Source organism: Ictalurus punctatus, chromosome 26 (genome assembly GCF_001660625.3).
Source record: "Ictalurus punctatus breed USDA103 chromosome 26, Coco_2.0, whole genome shotgun sequence".
Taxonomy (NCBI): domain Eukaryota; kingdom Metazoa; phylum Chordata; class Actinopteri; order Siluriformes; family Ictaluridae; genus Ictalurus; species Ictalurus punctatus.
The window spans coordinates 2367501-2383641 of NC_030441.2; the positions used below are offsets into that span (position 1 = coordinate 2367501).

The 16141-nt window shown below is 37.4% G+C and overlaps 2 protein-coding genes across 7 annotated transcripts in view; one reads left to right on the plus strand and one right to left on the minus strand.

The window, feature by feature from the left end:
- The window catches only part of hecw2b (HECT, C2 and WW domain containing E3 ubiquitin protein ligase 2b), a 29805-nt gene extending 25328 nt beyond the window's left edge, over nt 1-4477 (plus strand). For 4 of the 5 annotated variants that reach the window (XM_017456905.3, XM_017456903.3, XM_017456904.3 and 1 more), the window contains 8 exons: nt 148-300; nt 1591-1689; nt 1780-1909; nt 2127-2273; nt 2503-2617; nt 2690-2775; nt 2911-3023; nt 3338-4477. In XM_017456905.3, the coding sequence (XP_017312394.1) occupies nt 148-300; nt 1591-1689; nt 1780-1909; nt 2127-2273; nt 2503-2617; nt 2690-2775; nt 2911-3023; nt 3338-3449 (955 nt within the window). In that variant the 3' untranslated portion in view covers nt 3450-4477. Of the gene's footprint in view, nt 1-147; nt 301-1590; nt 1690-1779; nt 2002-2126; nt 2274-2502; nt 2618-2689; nt 2776-2910; nt 3024-3337 lie in introns of those variants that run through there. The other variant, XM_053676085.1, reaches the window with a different exon arrangement.
- Nucleotides 4478-5552: 1075 nt separating this feature from the next.
- LOC108258365 (GDP-L-fucose synthase) lies at nt 5553-15811 on the minus strand. Of its 2 annotated transcripts, none has more exons than XM_047151296.2 (9): nt 15188-15811; nt 14876-14990; nt 14636-14761; nt 14219-14292; nt 12917-13050; nt 8933-9064; nt 6455-6534; nt 6265-6364; nt 5553-5810 (listed from the first exon to the last, which is right to left on the minus strand). In XM_047151296.2, the coding sequence occupies exons 1-9, from the start codon at nt 15334-15336 to the stop codon at nt 5755-5757; spliced, it is 966 nt and encodes a 321-aa protein (XP_047007252.1). In that variant the 5' UTR covers nt 15337-15811; the 3' UTR covers nt 5553-5754. The 2 variants fall into 2 exon arrangements, with proteins under 2 accessions (XP_047007252.1, XP_017312468.1); XM_017456979.3 differs by having other exon boundaries at nt 14636-14764; nt 15188-15805.
- Between the last annotated feature and the right edge of the window lie 330 nt (nt 15812-16141).

Sequence of the window (16141 nt, forward strand, 5' to 3'; positions counted from 1 at the left end):
AATTTGTATTGTTCTCCGTCCTAGCTCTCATGATGCATATCGTGTATCGTAGAAAGTGTCAGGACATGATATTTTTCTCATATCGCTCACCTGTACCATCTAGTGACCGTTCTGCATAATGAGCCAAATTCGTCGTCGTGTTCACAGGCTGGATTACAGCGGCCCTTCCAGAGAGTTCTTTTTCCTGGTGTCGCGCGAGCTCTTTAACCCCTACTACGGCCTGTTTGAGTACTCGGCCAACGACACCTACACTGTCCAGATCAGCCCCATGTCTGCCTTCGTCGACAATCATCATGAATGGTCTGAGAAACTTTATAGCTGTAGCTGTTTTATTGAGTAAAAACTTAACAGAATGTAGACATTACGTCATTATTGTCATGTTATTGCTTTATGGTTTATTTTACGGCACCCTCCAGTAACCCTCCGTAAACATGAGCAGACTAATGCTGTGAAAAATTTGCCTATTGTTGAACCTTTTTGATTTTTTGCTTTTGTTTTAAAAAAAAATTCACAGAAATACTCTGCTCTCATGGATATCAAACAATTGCAAACATAACACAGGTTTATCAGATATAGGTGTGCAACAGTTATCGGCACCCTTTTAGTCAATGCCAAGATAGCAGCTCTGAGTCTTCTCCTATAACGCTGATGAGGTTGGAGAATACATGGTGAGGGATCTGAGAGCGTTCCTCCATACAGAACCTCTCCAGATCCTTCACATTTTGAGGTCCGCGCTGGTGGACTCTCCTCTTCAGTTCACCCCACAGGTGTTCTATGGGGTTCAGGTCAGGGGACTGGGATGGTCATGGCAGGACCTTGATTTTGTGGTCAGTAAACCATTTCTGTGTTGATTTTGATGATGTTTTGGATCATTGTCCTGCTGGAAGATCCAACCACGGCCCATTTGAATCTTTCTGGCAGAGGCAGTCAGGTTTTCATTTAATATCTGTTGATATTTGATAGAGTCCATGATGCCATGTGTCCTAACAAAATGTCCAGGTCCTCTGCAGAAAAACAGCCCCAAAACATTAAAGATCCTCCTCCATATTTAACCGTGTACATGAGGTACTTTTCCATATGGCTACCTCTCTGTGTACCAAAACCACCTCTGGTGTTTATTACCAAAAAGCTCTATTTTGGTTTCACCTGACCATAGAACCGGATCCCATTTGAAGTTCCAGTCGTGTCTGCACACTGAAGACGCTCGAGTTTGTTTTTGGATGAGAGTAGAGGCGTTTTTCTTAAAACCTAGTCCTAGTCACACAGGTGTACAAATGGTTTTACATTTTTAAAAAATCGATGGGAATATACTTCAAACATATTCTTCTCATATGAATTCATAGCGGTGACCATAATTGATGCACACACAACTTTAACAAAGATGTTTTTTTAATATTATTTATAACTGTCGTGTTTGAGATCCATGAGAGCAGAGTGGAGGGCACTGTACCTTTTCGTAGTGGTGTTTTCTGCAGTAGTGATTTCTTGGCATCATGCAATTACACTACATAACTGATTAAAGGATTAAACGAAACGCTTGAGCTGGATACAGTGTCCATATTTATACGTCTCGATCTATCCTGTCTCGAGGTTTCGATTCAGTGGCCGCATCCTCGGCCTGGCTCTTATCCATCAGTACCTGCTCGATGCCTTCTTCACGCGACCTTTCTACAAGGGTCTACTGCGCATGTGAGTAGACACAAGCACTACACAAACATTTATTTATGTAAACGAGACTTCTAATGAGCCGCCCCCCCATTTTGGTCTGTCTGTCGCTAGTTCATGCGATCTCAGTGATTTAGAGTACCTGGACGAGGAATTTCACCAGAGCTTGCAGTGGATGAAGGACAACGACATCGAGGACATGCTGGACCTCACGTTCACCGTTAACGAGGAAGTGTTCGGACAGGTTCGTTGGCGCGTTGCTCGTGTAAAAGGTTGGGCAGCACAGCACAACGGCATTTGAGGAAACCCAGAACCTCAGTAGCTTTTACAAAAAATGTATTTATTTTTAAAAAATTTTTTATTAACGAGTGACACTACGTAGGTGTTTCTCATAAATGATACAGTGTGTGTTATTAGCACGTGTTTCACCTTATTGCTTGTTGTATACGTCATGTTACCAGATCACCGAGCGAGAGCTGAAGCCTGGCGGCGCCAACATCCCTGTTTCAGAGAAGAACAAGAAGGAGTACATCGAGCGCATGGTGAAGTGGCGGATCGAGAGAGGGGTTGTTCAGCAGACCGAGAGCTTGGTGCGAGGCTTCTACGAGGTACCTCCTGTTTGTGTCGATTCGTTTTCTAGAACTCTTGACAGTAGCGTGCTTTACGTCAACGCACTCGTTCTACCACATTAGCGTTTCTATAGCAACGTTTACGGAAGGAGTCTCCAATGTCGGAGTTAAAAGCTTGTACGTTTTCAGGACAGAGGAGTTCACTGCTCAGTTAGGTCACTTTGGATAAGCCAGTCGAGCAAATAGAAATGTGTGTGTGTGTGTGCAGGTGGTAGACGCTCGGCTCGTGTCCGTGTTCGACGCCCGGGAACTGGAGCTGGTGATCGCTGGCACGGCAGAGATCGATCTGAGTGACTGGAGGAACAACACTGAATATCGAGGAGGTAACGATAGCGCCTCTATAGTGCATCACCACACACATACACACATGTATGCTGATTGATGGTTCTGTCCAGGTTACCATGACAACCACATTGTAATCCGCTGGTTCTGGGCAGCAGTGGAGAGATTCAATAATGAACAGAGGCTGAGGTTGCTTCAGGTGAGCGCACACACACACACACACACACATATATATATATATATATATATATATATACACACACACACACACACGGTCCACCTGTTTAAGTGCTGTAGCAGTTTATATTGATCTATTTCTTTGTGTTTGTATTAGTTTGTAACGGGGACCTCCAGCATTCCCTACGAAGGTTTCGCCTCACTCAGGGGTAGCAACGGCCCTCGCCGCTTCTGCGTGGAGAAGTGGGGCAAGATCTCATCATTACCCAGGTAATTCAGCAGCTTGGTGCGTTTTCGAAGTAATTCGGTTAGGAAAAACGAACCATGCACTGTGTTCTACATCTCGCGTCGTCTCTTTCTCCCATTTCTTCAGCTTTTGAGGGGGAAAAAATATCAGAACAATAAGCCTCAGTACGTGACACATGCCAAAAAACATGACCGAGCACAAGAAAGAGCATTAAATAAATAAATAAATAAATAAATAATAGTGAAATGCCAAAGTAATGAGAAAAGTGAATGAACTGTTACTATAGAAACGATAACGTATATCGTCTGTCTAATATCGTCTTTAACTGTTTTAACAGGGCTCACACGTGCTTTAATCGTCTCGACCTGCCGCCGTACCCCTCGTTCTCCATGCTGTACGAGAAGATGCTGACCGCGGTAGAGGAGACCAGCACTTTCGGTTTGGAGTAAACTTTGACCCCCCCACTCCCGGCGTCTGGGCGATTCTTCAGGAGCTGTCAGCTAAACGCGTTTTGTTTTTCCTTATACGTTTCCGTGCACCAATCAGCGACGAGCAGAGCGAATCCTCACAGGCAGTTGGGAGCGAGAGCAGAGCGCGCACCTGGGATTAAAATGATCGGGTTGGACGGGAAGACCAGAAAGGTCGTCGGCTCAAATCTCAAGACGGCAGCAGTCGAGAGTCCTTTTTGAATGCGTTTTTTTTCTGGGAAAACGCCGTAAATGCTCGGACGTCGTCTCGGGAATCCGACTTTTCACCCTTTTGTTACCCAAGAGACCCTTCTGCAAAAAAACTTTTTATAATCAGCCACAACGATGACACATTTCCATATATATATATATATATATATCTCAGCGCTTTCTTATATCAACACACACACACGTGTGCTCAATCTCAATGCACCATTTGAAATGTATACACATGAACATATTTCGATATTGTTAAATATGTTTATACGTGCTCTATGCTGCCTCCTACAGGGCAGAGTGCGGTAAATCTCGAGACACGAACCTCTCGGGTTTCCTCGAGTATACGTGTTGCACAGAGAAACGGAGTAGGAACATGCGTCCGATCCTGCTCCGTCGGACCGAATCTGAAGGAGGAGTCAAATCGGACTTTGACGAGCGAGTTCCTACGGATTCTTCTTTACACTGCCGTCGTACGCTCGCAGTTCTATCCGAATGTTTTTTTTTGGGGGGGTAAAACACAGTCGTCTGTAAAAAATCGGCTGGAACGAATTATCATCATCATCATCATCATCATCGGTTCAATCCAGTCCAGGCTTTTCTCATACTATTCTATTGATTTATGCTATTTCAGTTGCACTGAATGTACCAAAGGTTCAGGGATTGGCGTGGGCCGTCCTGAAATTCCTTACACCCCACCCCAGCCCCCTACACCCCCCCTTCCTTGACTTCTTTTTCATAGTGCTCTTGTCAGTTTTTGCACTCATCTGAAAGTAAAAAGAAAACGTTGATTACGTTGTGGCTTCCGTGTGTCTTATTTTCCCAAACCGAAACAGGACGAAGGCTTCGAGGATTCGGACCGGAACCACTTTGCCGGACGTCTCACGGTGGGACTCGGAAGCACAAGTCAACACTTGACTTAGAAACCACCGACAACCCTATTTTTTTTCCTTTCCTAAATTCTATTTATTACCCACAGTGTGCTCATCCCATAAAAACATAAACAAGTCTAATTTATATCCGCGTCCATGGGTCTGCCAAGCGTTTAAACACAAACCAGAAGTGCAAAGCTGAAATACCTGAGATTTAACCATACTATATTTCATACAAATGTCTTAAAGTGTATTTAATTTCTCTTATTTGACCTCTCGTCATCTCAGGTTGACCCGGAGGTGTGAGCGCTGTACAGAGCTACAGTGAGTGCCAGGATGACTCTCTCCACCTTATTTCAGCCTCACATACGTGCAGACATCGTTTTCTAAACTGCCTAAATATCTGTTCGTGCAATATTAACTACATCCTGACGATATCTATTTAGAAAAATCCTAATATTGACCATGATGTGACCTTTTATGACCTAAATAGCTTGGAAAAGTGTTTGTTGTTGCTTGCCCTAGCTGTATGTGTAATGTCAACATGGAGGGCTCGCTAAACGTACGTCCTGTATGTAAATTTGGAGATTCGTCTGCTCAGTGACTTGGTATTATAACTATACAGTAGATAACGCTGTCCTTTATCATATTTTGAGTGACGATGGTAACAATGTTAACGTTTGCTCGTAGTGAAACCGTTCCAGTTCATCCCGAAGGTGTTCAGTGGGGTCGAGGTCAGGGCTCTGTGCAGGACACTCGAGTTCTTCTACCTTCGTCACAGAGCACGTCTTCATGGAGCTGGCTGTGTGATCACCTGATTACCTCGACCGCCCCGGTTTGGATTTTCTCTCCTCTCTTGAATGAGAGGAAGCCCATTCTATAAGCGTCACAATGCCATACATGTTGGGGTTTTTTTTTTCTTTTCCCCCTCAACCAATCAAATCTCTTCAAACTTTCTCCTCTCCATGACGATAAAGGAAAAAGCACAGATTTCAAATCAAAAGGTGAAAACTTTATTTTTAGATTACTGTAAATCAGATTAAAAAAAAAAAAAGCACAGTGTTTTGATTATTAAAGCTGATCTGTAAACAGACATGATTTGATTTTTATTGTTGAAGGTTAAGACTAAATCTTTCAACAGAAGAGTTTTCGCAGGTGATGTGTAGAGAGCACGCCACTCGCCGGCTCGGGCAGGACCGTCATTTGCGAGCGACGCTGTAATTATTAGCGAACCAGTCGCACGTCTCCTTCACGGCTGAGGAAAAAACACAAGCGAGTCCTGTAAGGTAGGGTTCTGTGTTTGTGCACACGTGAGTCAGTGTAGTTATATTTCCACGTATGTATGTGTGTGTCTTTGTTTACAGTCCCGTCCGAAAGTACTGAGACACCAAGGCCGATTCTTTTGTTCCTGCTGCACGCTGGAGACGTTTGGACTTGAGATCGAAAGACGAATACGAGACGGTGGAGTTTCAGCTTTCGTTACCTGATATTTACATCAAGACGTGTTTGACAGATTAGAACGTGGCACCTTTGGGGTGAGACCACATGATTTTTAGGTGATCTCTGAGTCTTAGGCTGCAGTAGACTCGGCTTTCGCTGTATGCGCGTATATTTGCATATGATGCATATTTTGTTAATGTGTCTTTGCCTGTATGTGAATGTATTTGCATATACTGTATATTGCATATTCTGTGTGTGTGTGTGTTTACCTGCATGGAACGGAGTGAAGGTAAAATTAGGAAGGTAGCGTCTCAGTTTAGCGTTACTCGCCGTTTTCTTCAACTGACCGTCGGATTTGCTCGTGTCATACTGAACATGGCAGGTAAAGTAAAAATCTGTGATTCACTGCACTTCTGACACACACACAGTTTACAAGCGTTTACATGAAGTAAAGGATACATTCACAGGTCCTGTAAACTCGAAAGCGTCCACGATCGCATTGGCGACATCTTTAATGGTCATCTCCTCCTCTTCTCCGACTGCAAATAGAACAGTGTCACTCGCTCAGAACAGTGTCACCTCCAGTGTCACTCGCTCGTGACCTGGAGGCGAATCACAGTAGGTACGAGTGATGCTAACCTAGACGCTCGCCTGAGTTAATAACATTACCGCCCGCTGTGTGCTAAAGTAATCTTGGACATTCCTATCTACATTCAGGAAGTGTTTCGGATGAGGCAAGCTGTAGTAATGAGCATCAGGAGGATGGGTTAGAGCCGTGTTTATTCGTGTATTCGGTGAAATGTTAATGCCGGGTAACGGGTGCAGACAGTCAGTGGCTAACGGAACTTGGCTAGATCAGTAATGTCAAGGCCAAAAGTTCTTCACTTTTTAGGTTAACATGAAGAAAAGAGAGGTTGGGGTTACAGCAGGTTGTAATGCTTTCCACTATCTCTGAAATGTTGGATAAATTAATTAGGTTGTGCCAAATAAATAAATAAAAATGGAGGTGAGGTGCTAAAGGTGGGAAAATAAATATTTTCACAAGTTACAGTAATTTAGATTTTCTTGTTCATTAGGTGAAAATGACACAATTCGGGATTCTGTAACGTGATTTCTCCGTTAAAACCCAAAGGCTTTATTTTGTCCATGTTCTGTGGCGAACAACTAACCAACACTCTTTATGCTCTTGTGTTGGAAGGCAGAGGGACTCTTGACTCTAGCCACGTTTCCATCCAATAGTTTTTTTATACCTTTTTTTTTTTTTTGCGAAGAAAGGTTTAGCGCATTAAAATGTTTACCGATATGGATGATGGAAATGCAAATTACCGATAAAATTTCACGAGTGTCGACATCACGCGCACCATTTTATCGGTAACTCGTACCATCGCTATGCTGACGACACCCAGCTCTATTCGTCCTTCCAGTCTCTGCACGTATCTCTGCTTGCCTGTCCGACATCTCGGCCTGGGTGAGGGAACACCACCTTTAGCTCAACCTGGCAAAATCTGAGCTTCTCGTCATCCCAGCCTGTCCCTCAATCAACCACAACCTCACTGTACAGCTCGGCTCCACCACACTCAAGCCAACCAGGAACCTTGGGGTGATTCTTGATGACGGCTTGACCTTTACAGATCTCATCTCAACAACTGCACGATCCTGTAGGTTCATCCTGTACAACATCAAGAAACTCAGACCCTACGTCACCGAACAGGCTGCACAGATACTAGTCCAGGCTCTTGTTATTTCAAAACTGGACTACTGCAACTCACTACTCTCGGGCCTCCTGGCCAGCTCCATCAAACCCCTTCAGATGATTTTTGACCCCTCCTACCCTCCTACCTCAACTCTCTCCTGAAGGCTTACGTTCCCTCACGCAATCTGCAATCAATCCACGACCGACGTTTAGTAGTGCCTACTCAGCGTGGCTCAAGATCCCTTTCAAGAACATTCAAACTAACTGTTCCTCAGTGGTGGAATGAACTTCCGACCTCAATCCGGACCGCAGAATCTCTCACCATCTTCAAAAAACAGCTAAAGACCCACCTCTTCCGTCAACACCTAACCAACCCATAAAATTAAAAAAATAAAAACTTACTCTGGCACTTACACCTCTACTCTGTGCACTTTGCTTCTTCTAGAAATCAATTGAAGATCTTGTACGGTAACACTACTTGTATTGTTCTCCGCTTGATATATCGCTTTGCTTGTATTTCCTCATTTGTAAGGCGCTTTGGATAAAAGCGTCCGCTCAATGGCAAAAAGTGGATGGAAACGTGGCGATTGATGCGTATTTGAAATATTTCGCGTTTTTGAGCAAAACAAGGGTTTTAAACATAGTTAATTAGTAATTTAATGTTCGATATTAAAACAAAACCTGTATGAACGCATGGTCGTTTGTATTTTATTTTTCAATTTTGAAACCAAAACCGAATGAACGCAACGCACACGGACCTGATAATCTGTAAAATGGACTTGGGTTTCTGTTAAAAGAAAAAAGCAAACGTCAACATTTAAAAAACCAAAAAAACAAACAACAACTTTGCATTAAAAAAAAAATCTTTTAAAAACCATTAACCATTTTAGTAAAGTTAAAAAAAAAAATCAAATTACATCTTGGGCACCTAAAAATATACTGTATATATTTTACATTTTTAAAGTTACTAAAGATTGCAAATTGATTTATTCTACTCTATTCCAGCCTGATACTATATTGTGTTTTATTTTATGTTGTTTTTTCCACATGTTTCTTTTCTTTTTTTTTATTGGTTTATTTATTTACAACCAATGGTATCGCATTTTACAATGAGTTATGAATTAAGAATGAACACTGTACACCACCGGTCATAACCCACAGGTGGAGTTCCGTCTGACTCTTCACTGGATTTACAAGAACTATTTATCTACTATTAAATTCAACAATATAAATTCTGCGCGTACCTGAGAGAATGATGGGCTCGATTTCGTCGTATTCTCTCAGCACCCACACGCAGAGCCGAGCCAAGTCTACAGAGAAGATGAATTGGCGTAGTCCTTGACCACAACCCCAAACCTCCAGAGCTGTTCCGTCCCCTGAAACACACAATTTCACGTTCGCAGTTTCAGCATTTACAGTGTGTGTGTGTGTGTGTGTGTGTGTGTGTGTGTGTGGTGGGGGGCGGGGGGGGGGGGTACTGAACGCATCAATGTTTTTTTTTTCTTTCAGTAAATATATTTCCAATCAGGCTACTCGCATGAAATTTTCATTCGGTATTAAATACATTTCGGTTAGCGTGTTCAGTACTTTTTCCCCCGTGTCATTCCACATTATTACACACAACTTTATTTATGGACTTTAACGTTTAACGAATTCTTTTATATTTCTGGATTTCTTGAGTTAATACTGAGATTAATTATGTATATATAGTGTGTGTGTGTGTGTTTTTTTATATATATATATATATATATATATATAAATTTTTATTTATATATATATATATATATATATATATATATATATATATATATATATATAAATTTTTATTTATATATATATATAAATTTTTATTTATATATATAAATTTATATATATATATAAATTTATATATATTTATATATATATAAATATATATAAATAAATAAATAATTAATAAAAATATATATATAATAAATTTAAATAAATTTATTTATATATATATAAATTTATATTTATATATATAGTTATATAAATTTATATATATAAATTTATATATATATAAATTTATATAAATTTATATATATATATAAATTTATATATATAAATTTATATATATATATAAATTTATATAAATTTATATATATATAAATAAATTTATTTAAATTTATTTATATATATATAAATTTATATAACTATATATATAAATTTATATAACTATATATATATAAATTTATATATAGTTATATAAATTTATATATATAGTTATATAAATTTATATATATAAATTTTTATATATATATATACACATTTTTTTATATTTATATACATTTATATAAATATATATATAAATATATACAAATTTATATATATTTTTATATATTTAAATTTATATATATTTTTATATATTTATATATATTTTTATATATATATATATATTTATATAAATTTATATATATATATATATATAAATTTATATATATATATAAAAATATATATAAATTTATATATATTTTTATATATATTTATATATATATATATAAATTTATATATATATAAATTTATATATATAACTATAAATTTATATAAATTTATATATATATATATAGTTATATAAATTTATATATATAAATTTATATATATATATATAAATTTATATATATAAATTTATATATATATATATAAATTTATATAAATTTATAGTTATATATAAATTTATATAAATTTATAGTTATATAAATTTATAATATATAAATTAATATAAATTTATATATATAAATTTATATAACTATAAATTTATATAAATTTATATATATATAGTTATATAAATTTATATATATAAATTTATATATATATATAAATTTATATAAATTTATATATATATATATAAATTTATATATATATATAAATTTATATAACTATATTTATATAACTATATATATATAAATTTATATAACTATATATATATAAATTTATATATAGTTATATAAATTTATATATATATAGTTATATAAATTTATATATATATATAGTTATATAAATTTATATATATAAATTTTTATATATATACATTTTTTTATATATATATATTTATATACATTTATATAAATATATATATAAATTTATATATATTTATATATATATATAAATTTATATATATATAAAAATATATATAAATTTATATATATTTTTATATATATATATTTATATACATTTATATATATATAAATATATATAAATTTATATATATTTTATATATATATATATAAATTTATATAAATTTATATATATATATATATATATATATATATATATAAAAATATATATAAATTTATATATTTTTTTTTATATATATATATTTATATAAATTTATATATATATATAAATTTATATAAATATATATAAAAATATATATAAATTTATATATTTTTATATATATTTATATAAATTTATATATATAAATTTATATATATTTTTATATATATATATAAATTTATATAAATTTATATATATATATATAAAAATATATATAAATTTATATATATATTTATATATATTTTTATATAAATTTATATATATATATATAAATATAAATTTATATATATAAAAATATATATAAATTTATATATATTTATATATATATATATATATATAAATTTATTTATATATATATATATATATATAAAAATAAATTTATTTATATATATATATATATATATATATATATATAAATTTATTTATATATATATATATATATAAATTTATTTATATATATATATATATATATATATATATATATATATATATATATATATATATAAATTTATTTATATATATATATATATATATATATATATATATATATATATATATATATAAATTTATTTATATATATATATATATATATATATATATATATATATATATATATATATATATATATATAAATAAATTTATATATATATATATATATATATATATAAAAAACTAATTTAATGTCTGGTGAATTTTGCATGTGAATAGCCTCAGAATTTTTTTTTTTGACTCAGCCAATACATATTTCCCCCACTGTACAGTCAGCCCCCATTTTAAACAGACAGCTGTGCAAATCCACAAAATATAAACTTAATTACACACAAAGCTCTACACAAAGACGTATATGTCACCAGGCTTATCTCAGTCTGTGGAGGAAAACCGCATCGGGCTTGTGGACCTGAGAGTATTCCTCTCTCCTTTCATACCCTTTAAGATTTTTAGTCCCACTCATTCATGGTGTTGTCTTCACCAGCAGGCATTTCGGCTTAAATCGCTGTTCCACTAGTATTCGACTTTTAACCCGTTTCACCCTCTATCCATTATCTCTCATTATGACTTTTATTATAGCTAGAATTACCTGCTAACGTCACAACTGCTAACCTTTTGTGAAGCTGTAAATCTCTTCCTGGCTGGTGACCCAATGTCCTCCCCACCTGTGAAAACAAAAGTCTTCCCCTACTGCCATAAAGAACAGCCTCGGAGACCAGGTAATCTACTGGGATTCCCTTATCACAGTCGCTGAAGCTCTACACAAAGGCTTGCCTCACAAGCGTTGTTTGTTCAACACCAAAAGTCTCATCATACGTAGGGCAAAGGAGCGCTTTTTAGCAAAATGTCTAATAATCAAACTTATTACCAAATTCAAAAAAGATCATCATCATCAAAAAGACATCCACGAACATCCACTGACGGCGGTGCTGTTTTTAGTTTTTTCCTTTATTAGTTCGTCTGTGTATCTTTGTGAAGTGTCGCCATGTTTTCCATGAGTGCCTTGTTTCTTTGATTCGGTTCTCCAGATTGATCCTGTCATTAACTCTCCTTACAGTTCTTTCTGACCTCAGACCCAAAGAAAACGCGCCCTCGACTCGAAATTCCTAATCGGCAACTCTGGGAGGTCGAGTCAACGTTTACGTCTGTGACGTAAATTTAAATCAGACTGTTGGTCACGCAAAAAACCTGAAATGGAATTTAAGATGTTTATCGAGCTTCGGATGAGGATGTTATGAAGATCAGCCGGCGTGGGCTTTCCTAATCTGCTTGGCATCTGCCACCTATAAATAACTGAGTGACCTGGTAACATAACGCTCTGGAATGGAACAAGGATGGTATTAAATAACTACAGCAGGGGTATTTGATGTCGTTATCATGTCTGTTAGTATCAACATTTTTTTTTTGTTTGTTTGAACGAGCTGTGATGTCTGTTCGGTGCTTCTTACTCTTTGCCTTGTAGGTCTTGTGGACGAGTGCAGGTAAGACGTGACCGTCCTCGATGCTGAAGTTGTCATGTGGGCCAAAAATGTTTGTGGGAATGACAGCTGTGTATCGGCGTCCATGCTGCTTAAAACAGGCCCTACACACACACACACACACACACACACACACACACACACACACACACACACACACACAGGACAGCCAAATGTAAACTCCACCCCTATACCAGACAAGGTAGAAACTCAAAATGTTTCCCGTGGATTTACGGATGTGTACCACAGATTCTCGCAGATGCACCCTTCACCCCTACGTGGCGATGAAGCTCAAATTCCAATCCCCAGAAAAAGCGGAGATAATTCACAAAATGAAGGAAATTATTTGACACGCAAACGCGTCAGAAAAAGCCATCTTCGCTATTGGATTCTAAAGTTAACTAATATTGAAACCATGGCAACGACAATGCCTTCAAAACCAACTGAAACCAAAGAACAGCGGCAGACCAAGACCACATGCTCTTTCCCTGCAATGCTGAGACTAGGTGCACGTTTATGACGGCATGAGTAAATTTTACATGTAGTACCAATGTTCAACAGTAGGTGTTGCTTCCCTTTCACATAATAATCTGATGATGTAAGTTCAGTGTGTGTGAGTGAGTAGACTGCCCGGGAACATACATTGAGTCTGGCAGACGCACCCTTCCCCCTCTATGTAAACACTGTGAAATGTAGTTCTTTGTGTGTGTGATATGGGGAGAGAGAGAGAGAGAGAGAGTGTTTTGTACCTTGGATACCAAACAGATTCAAAGCATGTGAAAATCCTTTGCATGCAATGGCATTTATTACTGGGTTCGATATGACCCCAGACATCACGTGTGTATTGTCTCGCCATAGCGGACATCAGAAACATGAAGTAAAAGATTTAAAAAATAACAATGTATATGTTTTTTTGTTTGTTTTTTACTATTTAAGGGGGGTCTGGGGTTATATAGACCCAGCTGGTAATATTATTATGTTATTATCCCGTAACCTCTTTAAACCTGAAACAGTATTAAGGCTCTTTAAAAAAAAAAAAAAAATATTATAAATTATCTTTTTTTTTTATAAAGCCAACTAATTTGTTTACGTGATATTGATTTTCCCCTGCTTGCCATTTTCCATGTAATAAAATGGTGAGTATGGATAAGGACAATATTGCATCCAAACACAAACTCCGCTCACCAAAATGTCACCATGTCAGAAAGCGTAACGCCTTCTGTAAAATGTTCAAATAAACAGTAAGGTTCTTAATCGGGAGACGTGACCTACCTGTTGTGTACGTCGACCATCCTCTTGGCGTAGGCGTAACCCCAGTTCGACTCATGAGGAGGACCGTTATGGATCTACAAACGGGATCAGAAGTGTGACAGTTTACGCTGTTGCTTGTGTTGAAGTTCACTTTTTTTTTTTTGTATACTTCGTACCTGCTGCTGCAGACATAAAGATTTGTAAAGCCTAGGATTCCAAGTGTGCTCAGTCTTAACGTCCTGTAAACACTCTCGGTACTGCTTGTGGTGTATGCCTTGTTCCCAAATATGGGGTGGGCTTTTAGGGCTTGCTATCTTTTACATGTCTGTAAAAGTCTAATAATGTAGAAAGTAAACTATTTGCATTTACATCTCTAAGGAGATGTACTGTACGGGTGTGTGTGTGTGTGTGTGTGTGTGTGTGTGTGCGCGCATGTACCATTGTCTCATCAATGGGGTAGGTGGTTTTATCCGGAAAAATGCACGTAGACAAACATGAGACGACTTTCGCCACGTCGAACTCATGAGCCGTTTGCAGCACGTTCTCGTTGATGGACAGGTTCTTCTTCTTAAAAGGCAAAAACAACAAAGTATACCAGTTTGTTAAGGTTAATATAGAAATTCTCTATGTATTGTATCCACATGGGTGTGTTTGGTTACAGTATGTCTGAGTTATTACCCAGAAATCTAGGTTCTCTCTCAAGTGCAGGAACAGCCCGCCCACCTTGGCGGCGAGGTGAATAATGTGCGTGGGGCGATGCTTCTCGAAGATGGCCCTCGTCTCGGCTGCGTTTCTGAAGTCAAGAGTGCAAGAAAGATTATTATTTTTAACTTCCTCGCCGGCGTCCTTTAACATCACGTCATCTAAGTAGAACGAGCGAACGAGTGCGTAGAGGGAGTGTAGTTTTCAGTCAGTCTATGAAACGACCAGATGTGAAGCGAAGCGATGGAAGGGAGGTGAGCGTGCCGAGGGCCTGGTTTTGGAACTCACGTCAGGTCCGCTTCTTTTGAGCTGAGGAAGATCCACTCCTCCCCTTCTCTGGCTCCTCCTTCCTGCTTCACCACACGCTCTATGGCTTTCCCCACGAGGCCACTGCCGCCCGTCACCAGCACCCGCATCGGCTTCGTCTCGCCCTCCATCTGACGAACAGGTTCAGCTCATTAAACATGCACACATTTTTCCTTTCACTAATAACATCATCATAATGACATCATCGTTATCATCATCAACCCTAGCGAAGATGTCTAGGACTTTCTTAAGCACTTGACATCTCTGCATTACAAGCTTGCCTCGCTGGACCAAGCTCCAGGATGACTGGATATTTTTGCCATAGTGGTGTTACGGTAGATTGGCGTGCTGATCATCTCCATCATTGTCTTGATCATTATAATATATCCATCCATCCATTTTCCATACTGCTTATCCCACCCAGGGTCACGGAGGAACCCGGAGCCTATCCAGGGGAACTCGGGGACACTCGGGACAGGGTGCTAACTCATCGCAGGCCATGTTATTATACGTCTTGTCTGTAGACCAGTTTGCTGCAGTGTGCGGCGTATGGTCTGAGCACTGACAGGCTGACCCCCCACCCCTTCAACCTCTGCAGCAATGCTGGCAGCAGACAACCTCTGGATATGAGCTGAGCACGTGCACTCAACTTCTTTGGTCGACCATGGCGATGCCTGTTCTGAGTGGAACCTGTCCTGTTAAACCGCTGCATGGTCTTGGCCACCGTGCTGCAGCTCAGTGTCAGGGTCTTGGCTATCTTCTTATAGCCCTGGCCATCTTTATGTAGAGCAACAATTCTTTTTTTCAGATCCTCTGAGACCTTGTAACACTAACTAGTCACATGACACCGGGGAGGGAAAATGGCTCATTGGGCCCAAATTGGACATTTTCACTTAGGGGTGTACTCACTTTTGTTGCCAGCGGTTTAGACATTAA